Consider the following 21455-nt stretch of genomic DNA (forward strand, 5'->3'; position numbering starts at 1 on the left):
AACTGCCTATGACATCTTTGAATCCTTGAAGATGACTCGTGAAGGCAATGCCCAAGTCAAGGAGACAAAAGCTCTTGCTTTAATCCAGAAGTATGAAGCTTTCAAGATGGAGGAAGATGAAAACATTGAAGCAATGTTCTCAAGATTCTAGACTCTGACTGCTGGATTAAGAGTGCTTGACAAGGGATACACAAAGGCTGATCATGTCAAGAAGATCATCAGAAGCTTGCCCAGAAGATGGGGCCCAATGGTAAAGCACTGACTCAGAAGGTTCTGGATGGCTACATCAGAACATGCTCTGGAAAGACATCAGAAGATGGTCAACCAGAATCAGAACATGGACTATGAAGCATCAGAAGAACATGAAGTCAGAAGCAGAAGCACTGAAGTTCTGAACGGTATCACGCTCAAGCTCTTCAAAGTCTGGAGACAAGAAGATGCTCTGCACCAAGCTGATTGACTCTTATATTCAAATGTTGTATCTACAAATCTGAGTTCAGAAGTAAGTACAAGATGGCTTGCTATTAAGTCTAATCTCTGGCTGACAAAAGGAACGTTAGAAGATACAAAAGGCAAAGTCAGTAAAAGCAGGAAAAGCATGGCTCGATGTAGTTGACAAAAGTGTGTAACATTAAATGCAAAGATGCACGTTACACGCAACGCATTAAATGCAACCCATGGGTCATCTTCTCAAACGCCTATATATATATATATAGAAGTTCTGATTAGAAGCAGAAAATGAACTCTTGCGCAAAATACCAAAACGCTGTCAAATTCAAAGCTCACGAACTTCATCTTCAACCTCACAAACTCTTGTAATATTTAGTAAGTGTTAAGCTTAGAACTTAAGAGAAATATCACTGTTGTGATTATAGCTTTATAAGAAGCAATTCAAACTCTTGTAAAACATTATTTTACATTGATTGTAAAAGGTTCATAGAGTGATCAGTGTGATCAGTAGACTCTGGAAGACTTAGAAGTTTTCTAAGTGGTGATTTCCTAGAGTGATCAAGTTGTGATCTGTATACTCTAGAAGACTTAGAGGTTATCTAAGTGGAAAACCATTGTAATTAGTTGGATTAGTGGATTAAATCACTCTAAGGGGGTGGACTGGAGTAGTTTCGCTAACAACGAACCAGGACAAAAATAATTGTGTTCATTGTTTTTATCTTACAAGTTTTTAAAGTCACACTTATTCAAACCCCCCTTTTTAAGTGTTTTTCTATCCTTCAATTGGCATCAGAGTGCCGGTTCTAGGTGCAAGCATTTAACCGTGTTAGATAAAAGATTCAGGGAGAAAAACACAAAGTCAATATGGTTGAAACAGCTACATCTACTCCTACACCTGAACAAAACAACAATGGTAATGGAAGCAGTAGCTTCAATGGATATAATAGACCACCAATCTTTGATTGTGAAAATTTTGAATATTGGAAAGATAGACTTGAAAGTTACTTTCTTTGTCAAGATGGTGACTGTCGCTACCGCGAAAATTAACAGAGTCGCCACTAACATATTTATCCTGAAAAGGAAGGGAATGCCAGCAAACCACAAAACAAAACAACGGTCTCGCGACCAGAGAAAAACGGTAAGGGAGTCGGTTACGCGAGGGGAAGGTGTTAGCACCCCACGCGCCCATCGTACTCGATGGTATCCACGCTTATGTCTAAATCTACGGGTGTGTAAGCAAAATGCGCTAATCTGGACTAAAATGAATGCAGAATGTAGGGAAAAGAAAGAGTTATACTCGCACGGGCCCTACCCCGCTGCCTACGTATCCGTTTTGCGGAATCAGAGGTACCGTAGCTCGGCTAACTAATTTTTGTTTGTTTTCTGTTTTTTAGGTGAACGAGTTACATTCACACTCTGCTGCTCGACCTTTGGAGGCTTATGCTTGGGAATGGAGCGGAAATAACAAGTTCTTAAGAAAAAAAATCAAAGAGTGTGGTTTGTGTTTTAAAGAATGCATGAGGAAAACCTAAGCTAAGGGGGAAAGCTTGCTACCTAATGTTATCATACAAAGGGTACAAATCTATGCTAAGCTATCAACCTACGAGGGAAAAGGGGAAGCACACAAGAATATCACACAAACGAGCATCCGCTCGTAAAGCAAACAAACCAACGGTACTGACCGAATGGTAGAAAAGCGGTCCCGCCATAGCCAAGGGGAGCAGCTCAACCCAAGTCAACCAAGCATTAGACCTCGTGAAAATGATCGGGCCATAGACAAGAGGGCGGACCCCACTCAGCAACCAAGCCGTCACAGATCGTAAAGGAAAACGGTGCGTGCGTACACCGAGCATCAACATCGAGCGACGCGAGCTATAGGAAAGGCGGGGGTCCGGCTACATGAACCCTTTTCCTGACATACTCGATAACAAGATCTTTTGCAGGTTCAGAAACGAGCCACGCGTAGCGTGCGCATACTGAACAGACTCGATGAGACTAGGCGGGGGTTGATTGCTAACCCTTCCCGCGTGCCTTCCATGAGGACTTAACGGAGTGCCATATAGGACTTATTACACCGTGACTCCCTGCCGCAAAGCACAAATATAAACACACCAACAAAAACAGAGCCTCTTTCGAGGACTTGGCCAGATGCATGTCTAGGTCCTACTTCTCATGTTATTGGATGATGCGGTAAAGCGATAAAGTGCGAGAAAAGTAAAATGAAACGAGATCAATACCAAACGGATGATGATCCGTAAACTAAGGCGAAGCAAAGCGAAGAAAGTAGAATCCCGCAAGCGAGCTAGCAAAGCAAAAGCAAATAGTCAGCACACCGATTAGCCACAAAAGCGCTCAACGATCAACGTATGCATCAAGCATGATCACAATACACCTGCAAGAGGAACAAGCAAACCAAACAAGCAGATATAAAGTAATAGTGATCGTGTCTCCCGGATGAGAACACGATACGAGTGAATAGGATTGTGTCCGCAAGTGAAGCGGAACACTCGGGTAATAATCGTCGATCGGTGACTATCCAAAGGCCTTGCACACTAGCACACAAGTTAGAGATAACAAACATCGCAATCGGAATTACGTTATTACCATAAAACGAAAGGAAATCGACAAGTAAGGTAAACATGAAATGGACAAAGAAAAATCAAAGAGAAAACAAACATGAATGATCTACAAATTAATGAAAACAAAACATCTAGCAAGATAGCACGTCTCATAAGTTTTTCGACGATATAAAGAACGTGCAAATCGGAGCTACGAGTAAAAAGTTATGCAAGATTGAAGTTATAAAAGAAAACACAAAATTTGTACACAGGAACCGGTTCCTGCATAGGACAACCCGGTTCCCCATATAAAAAACCAGAGAAGCAACATTTCAGAAACCTGGGAACCGGTTCCCACCTAGGGACAACCCGGTTCCTGGTACAAAAACACAGAACCATGCAAATTTCAAACAGCTGGGAACCGGTTCCCACCTAGGGACAACCCGGTTCCTGGTACAAAAACACAGGGGGGAAAACAACGCAGGAACCGGTTCCCACCTAGGGACAACCCGGTTCCTGGTACAAAAACACAGAAAACCAGCAATTCTGGATTGAGTGGGAACCGGTTCCCGCCTGGGACAACCCGGTTCCTGGCGTAGCAAAACAGGTTTTTATGCATTTTTAAGGCTCCGGAGCCATTCGCACTCAATCCAAAATCGTTCCAACATGAGATTAGAGCAAACAAACATTGAAAATTCATGCTATACGTAAATCCGCGAATCAAGTGAGTCACATATCAATAAACATGCTAAGTGCGACGCGTCAAGCAAGGCAAATATTAAGCAAAAGCACTACACATGCATTTGTGCAAACACTTTGAGTGCGACACAAGTAACATACATGAACATCAACAATTAAGCACACAACATCATCCAATAATCACGGATTCGAACACAAATATCACAATTCATCATCAACGAGCAACAATTATATGCAATCAACATAAAATCCAAACACAATTCACATGAACACGACAAATTCGAACAAAGTATGAACAAATTCACCGATCAATCATCATCAATTATCAATTAATCAAGAACAAGAGGTAGATCTAGATCCGAATTCACATAATAATCAACAATTAAGCACTTAATTTGAGATCCGAAAGCTTACCGAATGAAGATCTAACCGAAGCGCGAACACGAACACGATGCGAACGCGAACACGACACGAACGCGACACGAACTCGAACGAAATCCGGAGGGAGAGAGAGAGTGGCGCGCAAATCTATGTGGAGAGAGGAAGAGAAATTTGAACTTCGATCTTGATTCTTCAATCCATGTTCTTGATCTTGATGAAGATTGATGAATCTTGATGAAAGTTTTATGTGATTTGTGGTTTTGATTCAAAAGAATTGAGAGAGAATTGGGAGAAAGTGTTTGTGAAGAAACTTGGTGAATTGAAATTATGAGAGTCCTCCCTTTGATTTGTGAAGAGCAAAATGTTTATATATTGTCAACGCGAAATGTCCAAATTGCCCTCGGTGCGTCTTATTTTGGCTCGTTTTTAAGGAAACTCGGTTCGGCTCTGAATTCCGGAACGAAACCAATGCCACTGTGAAGATGACCAAATTCGTGACTCATCTCCGCGAGAATCGTCTCAATCCAATAAGCGATGAAGAAAATACGCCCGTTTGAACGACGAGAAACGCCGATTCATCTGGTGCGACTGTGCAGAATTTTGTGAGTACTGCTCAAAGAACTCGATGAAACCCTATCTTCGGCTCAAAATCTGAACAAGCATGTGTGACGAAGAAACGAAGCTAACGAAATTTCTGAGAAAATGCCGCCGGAATGGACTTCATACGATAAAAATCGAAGAAGTTATGAATTTTCAAACTCGGCGCGACATACTCGAAAACACACTTTTTACCGAAACAACGCGACGATCCTTAAAATTCTGGGAATTTTCCGTACATAATTGGCCTTCGGTCCGAACATATGAAATCTTGGTAATGACGGTACGGAGCTCCAGTTAAATTTTCAAGTGAATCCGACGAGCGGATTAGGAGATATGAATTTTCTGAGGTCCGAAACCCTACATTCAGCATTGTTTTTCACTATGAAACCTCAAGTAATTTGCAAATCTGGCAACCTTCCTCAAAGAATTGGCTTCCGAGCCGAACACAAAAGTTGTAGATATCGTCGAAACAGTCAGGACAGTGCGGGAACTTAGCTCATATCACCTTCCAAATATGACTTGCGAATTTTCTCGTATTTCCACTGTTTAAACCATTTTTCACGCCTTTCTTCTTAAACCCATGAAAACTCTTTATTATTTTCTTCAACTTTTGAATGACGAAATAAACGTCATTATTAACTTATAGCTCAAATAAAGAGGGCAAATTTTGGGGTGCAACAGCTGCCCCTATTCAAACTTCTTGAACCTGACGAGTGAGAAACGAAAGTTTCGAACCGTTAAGGTGGAAGGAGATTGAATACCATAATGAACTCGAAAATTTGCACTCTTGATCAATAGAAGATTCCATCTTGCAATAAGAAGGAATGTACCACCCCGCAAGCAGGGAGAAAAAACTTCAATTGACCTGGATAATAAATATGCTCCAACTTGTGAAAAAGGAGGAACGGGCACCCACAGGCAGGGGAAACACTTCAAATGATCTGGGCATCAAGAGAAGGAACATCTCGACTGATCTGAGTATCAGGCGTAGCAGATGTCTCTGAACTTGCATCGGGATAGATGTCTTAAGTCGATCTGGGAATCGAAGGAGATACATCGGTTGATCTGGACATCAACGGGTAATAAGTATCTCTGATCTGGGAATCATGATCTGGGAATCTGGGCAGACATCTCTTCTGATGCAATTAAATCATCAGGTAGATATTCCTACTAATCTGGGAATTAGCGGCTAGCTCCTTCGTAAGACCACGGGATCCGGAGGCGGCTCCTTCAACTGAACTGGGAATCAGGATAGGAACAATATCTCTTCCGAACTGTGTACGCCGGGGAAAGAATGCCTTTAAACTGATCTAGACATGATGCTAGAAAATAAGTAGGACAATCTTCATCTGAAAGACAAAGTCGATCAGGCAAACATCTCCATCTGATCTGATGATATCAGTGGCTTGCTCCTTAGTAAGATCACGGGAGATCCGGAGGCGGTTCCTTCAACTAATCTGAAACTGGATATTAGGATAGGAACGGATGTTTCTTCCGAACTGTGTACGCCGGGTAAAGAAAACGTCCTCAACTGATAGTAAGGTATCAGGACTGGGCAAACGAGTTTCTTCTTCTGAACGAACTAAATCGTCAGGGAGTAGATATTTCCAACTGATATGATGTATCAGAGGGCTTGCTCCTTCGTAAGATCTTGGGAGATCCGGAGGCGGTTCCTTCAAAACTGAACTGAATATCAGGATAGGAACAAATATCTTCCACCGATCTGGGGGCATCGGGAATAGGAATGTCTTTGAACTGATCTGAGCTACGTCAGAAAATAAGTAGAACAATCCTCTTCTGATTCAAAACATCAGGATAAGCGCCTGTAATGACTAGGCGAATATTGCTCTCTAGGGAGCATTTGAATCTGGATAACTTTCCTGCAAAAAGAAACATATATGATATGATTTATGCATGATGCATGTATGAATGTGTACGGAATAGTGTTCCCAAGAAGGAAGACGCTACACGCTTTAAAGAATGCAATGCGAATGATGCATGATTCGAACGTTGCTTAGGGAAACAACGGATGAGCACTGAATTGCTGAAGAAGTCCTGGAGAGAGAGTACGGGACTCTGCGGGGAGGACAAGATAAGTGACCAAGAGTCACAAACTGCGAGCTGGCAAAGATGGATCAGAAATCTGCTGGAGACGATCAAATCTGGATGTGAGCTCTGGATGGGGAATAAATTCTGCTTGGGGATAAGAACACCCCACGTGAATGCTTGGGGAATACCCTAGCAACTCCACTGGAGAAGCAAATTCTCAACACTCTAGGGATGTGGAGATAAGAGCAAGTCGTGGAAATAACTCTGATGGGGAGTGACCAACATGCCTGTATAGGACGCATTCCGCTGGGGAAATCCTTGAAGGAAAACAGATTCCGCTGAGGATGCATGTGAATCTTTGCTGAGGAAAGAAACTCAGTGGGGAAGATGGATGCTTCTGTACAGCAATCTGCTAGGGATATGAGAGATCCGCTGGGGATAAGGAACTTAGCAAAAGAACCTTTTGTTAAGGCAATTCCACTGGGGAACAAGATGACTCTCCTGGGGAAAACAGGTCAATCTGTTGGGAAGAGAAGCGCTCTACCGGGGAGAATGAGGAACTCGGTCAAGGAACCTCCTTAAGAGCTTGCTGGAGAATCAGATACCATTCAATCATAACTCAACTGGAGAGAAGACATTCCGCCGGGGAATAAGGCTTCTGGAACATAGAGAATGCATCAAGATGTGCTTTGATGAGGAGATGAGAATCTCGGAACAAAGAAAGTCTCATCCAGATATACTTAGCTGGGGAATGAGAATCTCTCGTTAGGATGCACTCGGCTGGGGAGTGAGAATCTCTCATAGCTATGTCCACCAATATGCTGATGTGAAGCGCTTGCAAGGACGTACCTGCGAGACAAACAAATGAAAAATGCCCCATGATATAGCATAGCATCTTGGTCTGCTATCCTAGTCACACAAGACTTTGAAGTAATTTCGAAGATTTTATCATTTCTAATCATGTATTGTAAAAGCAATGCAGTTTTCATATGCAAAGTTTAACACAAATCCAGGATGTTTTATGCAAACAAAACAGTAAAAGAAAACGGCTATTTAAGATAAGGAGATTTTTATTAATTGCGAACAGAATGCTCGTAAAAGAGCGAACACATTTCAGAAGTAGTTCCTAGTAAGAGGTAACCACACATTTATTGAGTACAAGAGAAATGGCAATGTGAAACGGATATCCATTGGTTTCGATCCCGCTATCACTTTTATAACCTTGACGTTCTCATCTCCTTGCTTTGGAAGACCGTACTCATTAGGATTGATCACTGCTCGATCTGATAATGTCACCAAACTTGTGGACCCGACGGGGTTTGTGAGAGCCTTTAGGGATTTGAGCTGCCAGGTGCAAACTCAAGAACACGGAGTCTTGCTTATCCCTCGGTCGGGAGCCCTAAACAAAGTGATTGGATGTTGTGAATGCTTTAGGGATTTGAGCTGCCGGGTGCAAACTCAAGAACACGGAGTCTTGCTTATCCCTCGGTCGGGAGCCCTAAGCATGTATGAAGAGTGATTGCTTATCCCTTTGGTACACCTGACCATGTCCAATAGCCGCTAAGTGTTTCTCATCAACGAGGTTCAATTGATCCATCCGATTCTGTACCCATTCTGACTCGTCAAGCTCGACGTCTTTCATAATCCTCAGGGAAGGAATCTCAACTTCAACAGGCAGTACCGCTTCCATACCATAAACAAGTGAGAAAGGAGTTGCCCCAGTCGATGTACGCACAGAGGTACGATAACCATGCAAGGCGAAAGGGAGCATCTCATGCCAATCTCGGTAGGACACTACCATCTTCTGTACAATCTTCTTAATGTTCTTGTTGGCCGCTTCAACAGCGCCATTCATCTTTGGACGATACGGAGAAGAGTTGTGATGCTTGATCTTGAAGGACTCACAAAGCTCCTTCATCAACTTGTTATTGAGATTCGATCCATTGTCAGTAATGATCTTCTCAGGAATCCCATAACGACAGATTATATTGTGCTTGATAAAGCGAGTAATCACTTGCTTGGTAACATTCGCATAAGATGCGGCTTCAACCCACTTGGTGAAGTAATCGATGGCAACCAAAATGAAGCGATGCCCATTAGAAGCAGTAGGTTTAATCTCTCTAATCATATCAAGGCCCCACATTGCAAAAGGCCACGGAGAAGTCAAGACATTCAAAGGCACAGGCGGCACGTGTACTTTATCAGCATAGATCTGGCACTTGTGACAAATTCTGACATGGTTATGACAATCGGTTTCCATAGTGGACCAATAATAACCAGCCCTCAAGATCTTCTTAGCCATTGTATGCCCACTTGAATGGGTACCACACTCACCTTCGTGCATTTCCTCTATAATTTTCGAAGCTACTTCTTTCACAACACATCGGAGCAACACACCGTCATGATGCCTCTTGTACAATACACCACCTTTAAGGTAGAACTTAGCTGCAAACCTTCTCAGAAACTTCTTATCAGTCACCGACGCTTCGGGAGGATACTCTTGAGTTTCGAGGAACTTTTGGATATCATGGTACCAGGGATTACCATCTAATTCAACATCAGCCTCAAAGCAAAACGCTGGCTCATCCAACCTGTTGATGGTAATGTTAGGCGCTTCATTGGCCCATTTCACTTTGAACATGGAAGCCAAAGTAGCGAGAGCATCAGCAAGATTATTCTCTTCTCTAGAAATATGCTCGAATGTGATCTCATCAAAGTATGGAATGAGTCTCATCACATGCTCCTTGTATGGAATCAGATTCTGATGGCGAGTTTCCCAATCTCCATTGATCTGGCTAATGACAAGATTGGAATCCCCATAAACCTTCAAGTGCTTGATTCGCAAATCGATCGCAGCTTCGATACCATAGATACAAGCTTCATACTCAGCCATATTATTAGTGCAATCAAAACAGATTCTGGCTATAAACGGAATATGAAAACCTGATGGAGAAGTAATTCCAGCTCCAACACCATTCCCGAGTGCATTAGAGGCACCATCGAACACGAGGGTCCATCGCGATCCTGGTTCGGGTCCTTCCTCTGGTCCAGGAATGTTACAATCTCTGATATACAGGACATCCTCATCGGGAAATTCAAACTTCATCGGTTCATACTCTTCGAACGGCTGATGCGCAAGATAATCCGCCAACACACTACCTTTGATGGCTTTCTGGATAGTATACTGGATATCATATTCAGTCAAAATCATTTGCCACCTAGCTACTCTTCCGGAAAGAGCGGGCTTCTCAAAGACGTATTTGATAGGATCCATCTTGGAAATCAATAAGGTGGTGTGAACCAACATATACTGCCTCAGCCGGCGAGCAGCCCACACCAAAGCACAGCAAGTTTTCTCGAGCAGTGAGTATCGGGATTCACAGTCGGTAAACTTTTTGCTAAGGTAGTATATTGCATGCTCTTTTCGGCCAGACTCGTCATGTTGACCCAGCACACATCCCATTGAATTTTCAAGAACTGTGAGGTACATAATCAAAGGCCTTCCTGGAACTAAAGGCATTAGTATCGGAGGTTCTTGCAGATACTCTTTCACTTTTTCAAATGCTTTTTGACAATCATTATTCCACCTGGCCGTCTGATCTTTTCTTAGTAATTTGAATATTGGTTCACAAGTGGCCGTAAGATGAGAGATGAATCTAGCAATGTAGTTCAACCTCCCTAGGAAACCACGAACCTCTTTTTCTGTTCTCGGCTCAGGCATCTCTTGTATAGCTTTTATTTTTGCAGGATCGACCTCAATACCTTTCCCACTTACAACAAAGCCCAACAGCTTTCTGGATCGCACTCCGAAAGTGCATTTGTTTGGATTCAACCTCAGTCTGAATTCCCGAAGCCTCTCAAACAATTTCTGCAAGTGAACCAAGTGCTCTTCTTCAGTGTGAGACTTTGCAATCATGTCGTCAACATACACTTCAATCTCTTTGTGAATCATGTCATGAAAAAGAGTCACCATGGCGCGCTGATACGTTGCCCCTGCGTTTTTCAACCCAAAAGGCATGACTTTGTAGCAGAAAGTTCCCCATGGTGTGATAAATGTTGTTTTCTCCATGTCTTCTGGTGCCATCTTGATCTGATTGTACCCAGAGAAGCCATCCATGAAGGAAAACACTTTGAAAGGAGCAGTATTATCCACCAACACATCGATATGGGGAAGAGGGAAGTCATCTTTCGGACTCGCCCTGTTCAAATCTCTGTAATCAATACACATCCTGACCTTTTCGTCCTTCTTAGGCACAGGAACAATATTCGCAACCCACGGAGGGTAATTCACCACTTGCAGAAAGCCAGCATCAAACTGTTTTTCAACCTCTTTCTTAATTCTCTCAGACATGTCTGGGCGAGTCCTTCGAAGCTTTTGCTTAACAGGAGGATTATCTTCCTTGAGAGGTAGACGGTGTACCACAATATCTGTATCAAGACCTGGCATATCCTCGTAGGACTAAGCAAAGATATCCGCATACTCTTTCAACATATCAATAAGCCTCTGCTTCACACTATTCTCAAGCGCAGCCCCTATCTTGACTTCTCGGACCTGCTCTTTAGTACCAACATTTACCATCTCGATTACCTCTTGATGCGGCTGAATCGCTTTCTTTTCCTGTTTCAACAATCTAACCAACTCGTCGGGAAGATCACAATCTTCATAAGCTTCCTCCTCGGCTTGGTAGATCGGATTGTCAAAATCATAATAAGCAATAGCGGAACTATTACCAATGGAATCCGTGGTAGTGGAACATCTGCATGATTGATGTTTTTACTTTAGTTTTATTTTTATTAAGCTATGTGCAAGTGTGTGCAAAAAACATTGCCATTTAAAGGAAAAAGTTAAAAAGAAAGACAAAGAGCAAAACATTTGAATGCAAAAACGTCCTTTTATTTCATGATTAACTTTGAAAATGCAAACTGCATGGCCCTACAAATGATTCACTACGCCTTGGGCAGAGCGTAGGAATTATGTCATGATAAGAAAAGTAAAAACAAGGAATTTACTCCTGAGCCTGTGTAATTTGGGTGACATCTTCGATTGCCCAGTTGCAAGGCGTCTCTCCAGGAATACTTGGACGAATCCAGCTATCAAAATCACAGTCGCTATCCACCTCTTCACCATTGACAATGGCGTTAACCTGACCGTCTTGAATGACACCCCCACTCACGAACTTGATCGGGCTAAGGACACCAGACTTGGGCGATGCATTCTGCCTTCCAGGATTGAAACCCAGACCATTCTTATCAAATTTGGGACGCACGTCAATTACTTGCCCCCAACCTTCCACTCTTCCAATCTCAACGACAACCTGAGCATCCTTCAAAGAGGACATAATTGTTTCTGGCTTCGTTATCTCATAAGGAGGAGTTCTCACAGCATTTACAGCTTCAAACGCTTGGAATGGCGTCTCATGTATTTCACCTTCGATCTCCACATACCGGAAAGAAGACAAGTGACTCACGATGTAATCTTCCTCACCACAAACTGTCACCACTTTACCGTCAACCGGATACTTCAACTTTTGATGAAGAGTGGATGTTACAGCACCGGCCTTATGAATCCACGGTCGTCCCAACAAACAACAGTAAGCAGGTTGAATGTCCATTACATAAAAGGTTGTAGTAAAGATCTGAGGACCAACCTGGATTGGTAGATCTACCTCTCCGAACACAGACCTCCTTGAACCATCGAAGGCGCGCACTACCAACTCACTCGGCCTTAACTCAACACCAGCATAGTCAATTCGCATGAGGGCCGATTTGGGAAGCACGTTTAGGGAAGAACCAGTATCGACCAAAACACGGGACAAAGTCGTCCCCTTACACTCAATCGAAATATGCAAAGCCTTGTTATGGTTTCTCCCTTCCGGAGGAAGATCACGATCCGTAAATCCCAAACCATTCCCAGCGGAAATATTATTGGCTACCGCCTCTAACTGATTCACAGATATTTCATGCGGGACGTAAGCACCATTCAGAATTCTTAAGAGAGCATCTCTATGACCTTCTGAACACATCAGCAATTGCAAAATGGAAATCTTTGACTGGGTCTGACCCAACTGCTCAACAACCTTGTAATCAGACTTTCTGATGATTCTCAATAATTCCTCCACATCCTTGGAAGACACAGCACTATCAGGTGCCCCACTCTGAATCGGAGAATTCTGGACATCAGGCACTACTTGTTTTCCTTTGGCCTTAGCCAAAGCATCTGCATTGTTTTGAACGAGCTGAGGGGAGAACACCCTACCACTGCGAGTGATCCTACCAGTACCGGCGAAATTATCAGTGTTTGCAACTGAGGCCTCAACAAGCTTCTCTTTAGATGGCTCGCCTTCCTCCTTCGTGCCATAGTAATATACATCTGAACCATAATGCCAAGGGATGGCCTTCTCACTCTCATATGGAATAGGCCCTGGCACAGTAATCATCAACGCTGCTGGTTGTTCCTCATACGGGATACTGACAGGTATCTGAATAGGCACTTGGATACATATTGGAACAACCGGATCATAAGGAATTGAGATCACAGACACTTCACCATCCTTAATCTTCGCACCTCTCAACCTTCGATAGGACCCTCATCAATCAGCTTTTGTACCATACCTTTCAAATCATCACAACCTTCAGGTTGACTTTTGCACTTCTCACAATCAACACCACAGCCCGGGAAGATACCGCTATTAATCAGATGTTGCTTCACAGATACAAGAGGAAAAGTCAAACAGCTCACATTAGATACAACATTTATCTCTTCACTCTCAATGGCATTCACACCCGAACCTCCGTGAGCAGGCATCGAATTATTGACAATATTGGGTGTAGGAGTGAATTGAATAATCTTTTGGTCCAACAAGTCTTGGACTTTGTTCTTCAACGCAATACACCTCTCGGTATCATGCCCAGCGGCACCTGAATGGAAAGCACATCGTGCGTTCGCATTGTAATTCGGAGATTGTGTGTCCGGAGCATTCGGAGCATCTCTCAAAGTAATCTTCTCAATCTTGAGCAAATGTTGCAACACTTGAGCATAAGTCATAGGAATCGGATCAATCTTTCTGTGAGGCCTAGTCCTGGGAGGATAGCGATCATTACTGGAACGTTGTCCCTGCTGTTGTTGTTGTTGTGGTATTGGGATCATGACAGCATTAACCTGTGAATTGTTTCTCCCTGAACCCCTTCTTCCATATATGGCATCCGCATTTCCTTCTTTCCTTCTGGCATAACCTTCAGCTTGCTTCTTACCACCAGCAGAATTAGAAGAAGCTCCCAACTGAATTTTCCCCATCTTTAGACCCATCTCAACTCGTTCACCATATCTCACCATTTCAGAAAAGTTAGCTGAAGCACTGCAAGCCAAGTAATAGTGTCCAGACAAAGTACTGGTGAACATGTCAATCATCTCACGTTCAGTCATCGGTGGTTGAACTCTTGCGGCTAACTCACGCCATTTCTGAGCGTACTCTTTGAAAGATTCTTTAGACCCCTGAACCAAACTCTGCAACTGGGTCCTGTTGGGTGCCATATCAACATTGTACTGATAGTGCTTAATGAAAGCCTCCACAAGATCTCTCCAAGAATGGATATGGGTGCGTTCAAGTTGAACATACCACTCCAAGGAAGCTCCAGCCAAGCTATCCTGGAAGAAATGCATTAGAAAACCCTCATCCTCAGAATAAACTGACATCTTGCGATAGTATGCTTTGACATGAGTCATAGGACAAGTCGCCCCATTGTATTTGTCAAAAGATGGAACTTTGAATTTTGGTGGGATCCTCACACCAGGAACCAACCCCGAGTCATTGATATCCATGCCTAACACCCCTTTGCCTTCAACAGCTCTGAGACGTTCTTCAATCAGACGATACCTCTCAACTTCATCATGTGCACCCTCAGCACTATGCCTTGATACCTGGTCAAAATTCTCAACATCGAAATCCAAACTATTACAGTTCTGATGATCTCTCCTTCCCAACAGACGAGACGGAGGTGGAGGTGGAAACCCGTGATGCTGATTGAAAGGATTATAGTGCCCTCCCACGTGATCAAACTCATTCGGATCATGATGATCGTCAATTCTACCAGACACATCGTCAAACAGCCCTGGATATCCTCCATTCTCAACCCTTCTGGAGTTCTCGACGAGAACCCGCAAGTCATCCTGCCCCTTGGTCACATTAGTCAATGCTTCCATAAACTGCGCCATCTGCGCATTCAGCTGCTCTGTCAGTTGAGCTCATATCTCTGCCATTTGTTCCTGAATCTGTTCCATCTTCCTTCTCTGATTGCTCCTAGTCGGATACGGGTGATTAGCCGTCTTAGAACTCCTTCTGATAACAAAACAGCGAGACATAAGATAATAAAACCTGCAAAACCTGCAAATATATGACATGTATGATATATGGATGATATGCATGAAATGTTTGTCAATTTTCAGGTATCCAAGAGTTCATCCCACTTTCAGATAGGACATAGAAACCCTGATACCGAATATATTTGAATAACAATCTGCACACGAGAATAATTCAGCAAACTGAGCATATTTCATTCAAACATAACTGAGAATTTGAGTTCATACAAATAAAACACATAACCGTGTCACAATGTGCTCATAAGGCATACAAAAGAAATCCAGAACATCAAAATGCGACCCCATCCAACAATCCTGGACATGGGCGACAAATATCAAGCATAAACATCAAATCCACCATCATGGATCAAACAAATCCACCCCACAATGATACTAGGATCGCCTGGCAACAGAATGAGCTCCTCCATCTCCTCTCCGTTGGGCTCGAAGTCTTCTTAGTTCTTCTTCAAGTCGAGCGGTCTTAGCTTTCTCTTCTGCTAGATGTTTATTTGAATCCCGTTTCTGCCTCTTGAGACTACTCTCTGATCTCTGTAACTGTAGACACTCTTGCTGCTTGTGGTGCAAATCTTCCTCTAGCAACTCATAGGGACGCCTCCGGGTACTAGCTTGACTTGAACTTGCGCCTTCGACTTGCTTGAGCTGGTGCATCAACCTCATCTTTGCATCTCTCTCTTCAAAGAACTTCAAATTGGTCTCTTGCTCTCTTTCATGCAACCTGTAGTTGGTAACCAAAGCATCCTTGTAAAGTTCTGTTGGCACAAATTCGGATAGAATCAAAGGAGGTTGCTTTTGAAGTGGTGCAACCCTATCATATGGCAGCAACAAGTTTCCGACCCGTTTTATAATCCATTCAATATACGGTGTCAAGGCGAGTGATTCCTTCTTCCCTAAATGGGCTCCGTTATGCTTACGGATCTTCTTCCAAGCCACAATTATCCCCTTCAACTTTTCTGGATCCGACCCCTTCTCAAAATAGACTGTCTCCGCTATCAAGTGATCCGCCGGCTTGTCTTTCAACGCATACCCCAACTGACGCAAGGATACCACGGGATTGTAATTGATGCAACCTCTAGTACCAACCAAAGGAACATTATCGAACTTACCACACCCAACAATCACTTCAGAAACGTTAATTCGATACTTTTGCCACTGAATATCATAAGAAGTAAGTGACATAATCCTGTGTGTCCACTTGAGCGTATCCCTTGTCTTCACAAAAGGTCCTTTGCTGGGCAACAAAGAGAGGAACCAGATGAACAACAACTGAAGGCAACAAGTGATGGTAGATCCACGTTTCTCATATCGGGAATGAACGGCATAATAAGTATCGGCCAACAATGTAGGAATAGGATTCTTTCCCATGAAGATGTGTACCGCGGCCGAGTCTACAAAATTGGGAACATTTGGGAACATCACAATCCCGTAAATAGCCACAGCAAGCAATGCATTGTATGCGTTCCAATTCTTTTTCTCAAATTCCTCTTTAGCTTTTCTCACCAAGAACTTCAAAGAGAACCCCGAGACACCTCCATTCGACTTCCAATTATCAGATACTTCTTTTATGCTCAAATAAAGAGCAGCAGCGATCAACTTGAAATTTACTTCTTTTGGAACGTCGATGAATGGCACTTCGTCTTTTACTTTGAGATTAAGAATGATAGAGTACTCTTCCAATGTCGGAGCCAACTGGTAATCCTGGAACGTAAAACACCTCATTTCAGGATCATAGAATTGCATCAAGGTTTGCAAAGCAGGAGTATCAACCACGGTTTCCAACAAAGTCAAGATATTCCCATAATCATCCGTGAAACTCTTCAGGCAGAAAGCGGTCATTAACGAACTCAAGCCCTCTAATGCGGTCAACGGCTCTCGGAAGAAGCTGTAGGTGTGCGTATGTCTCTTTGCTTCCTTGATAGTATCAATGGGAGTGTCCATCTTCAACTTGAATGAACTCCTGAATGTCCCTGAAAATATGACATGCAAATGCTTGTTATACATATTTTTTTTTGCGTTTCTTTTGGAAATAAATATGCTATGATGCAGAATGGTGGGGCTTGTTGCCGCCCACCAGGCATTCTGGACTGCCGGTAGCACACATAGTATAAAGCCAAAGGTTCGGCCCCCAAATGGTATACCACACGGAACACGGAATATCAATCCACGGAACCAAAGCCCATAGTCAATAACACACTGGAATGGAACACAGATTACCACTCGAACAAGAACCATAGTACCCCACGAACAGGAACCAATAGTACACTCGAACAAGAACAACGGTAACCCACGAACAAGAACAGCGGTAACCCACGAACAAGAACAGCGGTAACCCACGAACAAGAACAGCGGTCACCAACAATGTACCTGTTAATATGATCATTGATTCCCGCCCCACTCACGGGTAAAATCTAGGCCAGGGTAAGGTCATGAAACGCAGTATACGGTCCGCCCGAAGGTAAGCATCATCACAGCGCGTAAGCGGGTGACGATAATACCTCCGTTTGAAACCACTACTCTGCTCGTGGTCACATAATCCATCCCGAGACGTACACCTCGAGAAAAACCATGCTCCCACTCTATCCTAGGGTTCCTATGGTTCACACATAGCCTAGGTATTGGGCCTTTTACCTCTTGAAACACCCACCCAACAGACAGAGATCCAGACAGTCCAGAATATGATGCAGAAAAGTAAAAGCGCACATAGAATGCAATGCAAACAGGTAAATATGCAAAGCAGTAAAAACACCCAAAGATAAACACACAAGCGCTAGGATCGACTCGCTAGGTCTGGACCAGCAACAGGTCGAGACGTCCCCAGCAGAGTCGCCAGCTGTCGCTACCGCGAAAATTAACAGAGTCGCCACTAACATATTTATCCTGAAAAGGAAGGGAATGCCAGCAAACCACAAAACCAACGGTCTCGCGACCAGAGAAAAAGGGTAAGGGAGTCGGTTACGCGAGGGGAAGGTGTTAGCACCCAACGCGCCCATCGTACTCGATGGTATCCACGCTTATGTCTAAATCTATGGGTGTGTAAGCAAAATGCGCTAATCTGGACTAAAATGAATGCAGAATGTAGGGAAAAGAAAGAGTTATACTCGCACGGGCCCTACCCCGCTGCCTACGTATCCGTTTTGCGGAATCAGAGGTACCGTAGCTCGGCTAACTAATTTTTGTTTGTTTTGTGTTTTTTAGGTGAACGAGTTACATTCACACTCCGCTGCTCGACCTTTCGAGGCTTATGCTTGGGAATGGAGCGGAAATAACAAGTTCTTAAGAAAAGAAAATCAAAGAGTGTGGTTTGTGTTTTAAAGAATGCATGAGGAAAACCTAAGCTAAGGGGGAAAGCTTGCTACCTAATGTTATCATACAAAGGGTACAAATCTATGCTAAGCTATCAACCTACGAGGGAAAAGGGGAAGCACACAAGAATATCACACAAACGAGCATCCGCTCGTAAAGCAAACAAACCAACGGTACTGACCGAATGGTAGAAAAGCGGTCCCGCCATAGCCAAGGAGAGCAGCTCAACCCAAGTCAACCAAGCATTAGACCTCGTGAAAATGATCGGGCCATAGACAAGAGGGCGGACCCCTCTCAGCAACCAAGCCGTCACGGATCGTAAAGGAAAACGGTGCGTGCGTACACTGAGCATCAACATCGAGCGACGCGAGCTATAGGAAAGGCGGGGGTCCGGCTACATGAACCCTTTTCCTGACATACTCGATAACAAGATCTTTTGCAGGTTCAGAAACGAGCCATGCGTAGCGTGCGCATACTGAACAGACTCGATGAGACTAGGCGGGGGTTGATTGCTAACCCTTCCCGCGTGCCTTCCATGAGGACTTAACGGAGTGCCATATAGGACTTATTATACCGTGACTCCCTGCCGCAAAGCACAAATATAAACACACCAACAAAAACAGAGCCTCTTTCGAGGACTTGGCCAGATGCATGTCTAGGTCCTACTTCTCATGTTATTGGATGATGCGGTAAAGCGATAAAGTGCGAGAAAAGTAAAATGAAACGGGATCAATACCAAACGGATGATGATCCGTAAACTAAGGCGAAGCAAAGCGAAGAAAGTAGAATCCCGCAAGCGAGCTAGCAAAGCAAAAGCAAATAGTCAGCACATCGATTAGCCACAAAAGCGCACAACGATCAACGTATGCATCAAGCATGATCACAATACACCTGCAAGAGGAACAAGCAAACCAAACAAGCAGATATAAAGTAATAGTGATCGTGTCTCCCGGATGAGAACACGATACGAGTGAATAGGATTGTGTCCGCAAGTGAAGCGGAACACTCGGGTAATAATCGTCGATCGGTGACTATCCAAAGGCCTTGCACACTAGCACACAAGTTAGAGATAACAAACATCGCAATCGGAATTGCGTTATTACCATAAAACGAAAGGAAATCGACAAGTAAGGTAAACATGAAATGGACAATGAAAAATCAAAGAGAAAACAAACATGAATGATCTACAAATTAATGAAAACAAAACATCTAGCAAGATAGCACGTCTCATAAGCTTTCCGACGATATAAAGAACGTGCAAATCGGAGCTACGAGTAAAAAGTTATGCAAGATTGAAGTTATAAAAGAAAACACAAAATTTGTACACAGGAACCGGTTCCTGCATAGGACAACCCGGTTCCCCATATAAAAAACCAGAGAAGCAACATTTCAGAAACCTGGGAACCGGTTCCCACCTAGGGACAACCCGGTTCCTGGTACAAAAACACAGAACCATGCAAATTTCAAACAGCTGGGAACCGGTTCTCACCTAGGGACAACCCGGTTCCTGGTACAAAAACACAGGGGGGAAAACAACGCATGAACCGGTTCCCACCTAGGGACAACCCGGTTCCTGGTACAAAGACACAAAAAACCAGCAATTCTGGATTGAGTGGGAACCGGTTCCCGCCTGGGACAACCCGGTTCTTGGCGTAGCAAAACAGGTTTTTATGCATTTTTAAGGCTCCGGAGCCATTCGCACTCAATCCAAAATCGTTCCAACTTGAGATTAGAGCAAACAAACATTGAAAATTCATGCTATACGTAAATCCGCGAATCAAGTGAGTCACATATCAATAAACATGCTAAGTGTGACGCGTCAAGCAAGGCAAATATTAAGCAAAAGCACTACACATGCATTTGTGCAAACACTTTGAGTGCGACACAAGTAACATACATGAACATCAACAATTAAGCATACAACATCATCCAATAATCACGGATTCGAACACGAATATCACAATTCATCATCAACGAGCAACAATTATATGCAATCAACATAAAATCCAAACACAATTCACATGAACACGGCAAATTCGAACAAAGTATGAACAAATTCACCGATCAATCATCATCAATTATCAATTAATCAAGAACAAAAAGTAGATCTAGATCCGAATTCACATAATAATCAACAATTAAGCACTTAATTCGAGATCCGAAAGCTTACCGAATGAAGATCTAACCGAAGCGCGAACACGAACACGATGCGAACGCGAACACGACACGAACGCGACACAAACTTGAACGAAATCCGGAGGGAGAGAGAGAGTGGCGCGCAAATCTATGTGGAGAGAGGAAGAGAAATTTGAACTTCGATCTTGATTCTTCAATCCATGTTCTTGATCTTGATGAAGATTGATGAATCTTGATGAAAGTTTTATGTGATTTGTGGTTTTGATTCAAAAGAATTGAGAGAGAATTGGGAGAAAGTGTTTGTGAAGAAACTTGGTGAATTGAAATTATGAGAGTCCTCCCTTTGATTTGTGAAGAGCAAAATGTTTATATATTGTCAACGCGAAATGTCCAAATTGCCCTCGGTGCGTCTTATTTTGGCTCGTTTTTAAGGAAACTCGGTTCGGCTCTGAATTCCGGAACGAAACACATGCCACTGTGAAGATGACCAAATTCGTGACTCATCTCCGCGAGAATCGTCTCAATCCAATAAGCGATGAAGAAAATACGCCCGTTTGAACGACGAGAAACGCCGATTCATCTGGTGCGACTGTGCAGAATTTTGTGAGTACTACTCAAAGAACTCGATGAAACCCTATCTTCGGCTCAAAATCTGAACAAGCATGTGTGACGAAGAAACGAAGCTAACGAAATTTCTGAGAAAATGCCGCCGGAATGGACTTCATACGATAAAAATCGAAGAAGTTATGAATTTTCAAACTCGGCGCGACATACTCGAAAACACACTTTTTACCGAAACAACGCGACGATCCTTAAAATTCTGGGAATTTTCCGTACATAATTGGCCTTCGGTCCGAACATATGAAATCTTGGTAATGACGGCGCGGAGCTCCAGTTAAATTTTC

At 43.3% G+C, this 21455-nt stretch overlaps 1 protein-coding gene across 1 annotated transcript; it reads right to left on the reverse strand.

Annotated features, from left to right (window-relative positions):
* Positions 1–15486: 15486 nt before the first annotated feature.
* On the reverse strand, positions 15487–17049 carry LOC131641637 (uncharacterized). Its single transcript, XM_058911937.1, has one exon. The coding sequence runs from the start codon at positions 17047–17049 to the stop codon at positions 15487–15489; it is 1563 nt and encodes a 520-aa protein (XP_058767920.1).
* Between the last annotated feature and the right edge of the window lie 4406 nt (positions 17050–21455).

Source organism: Vicia villosa, unplaced genomic scaffold (genome assembly GCF_029867415.1).
Source record: "Vicia villosa cultivar HV-30 ecotype Madison, WI unplaced genomic scaffold, Vvil1.0 ctg.003894F_1_1, whole genome shotgun sequence".
Taxonomy (NCBI): Eukaryota; Viridiplantae; Streptophyta; class Magnoliopsida; order Fabales; family Fabaceae; genus Vicia; species Vicia villosa.

Bases quoted from the DNA above. Each gene is read 5' to 3' on its own strand.
- LOC131641637 (XM_058911937.1), bottom strand. From the start codon at position 17,049: ATGGACACTCCCATTGATACTATCAAGGAAGCAAAGAGACATACGCAC.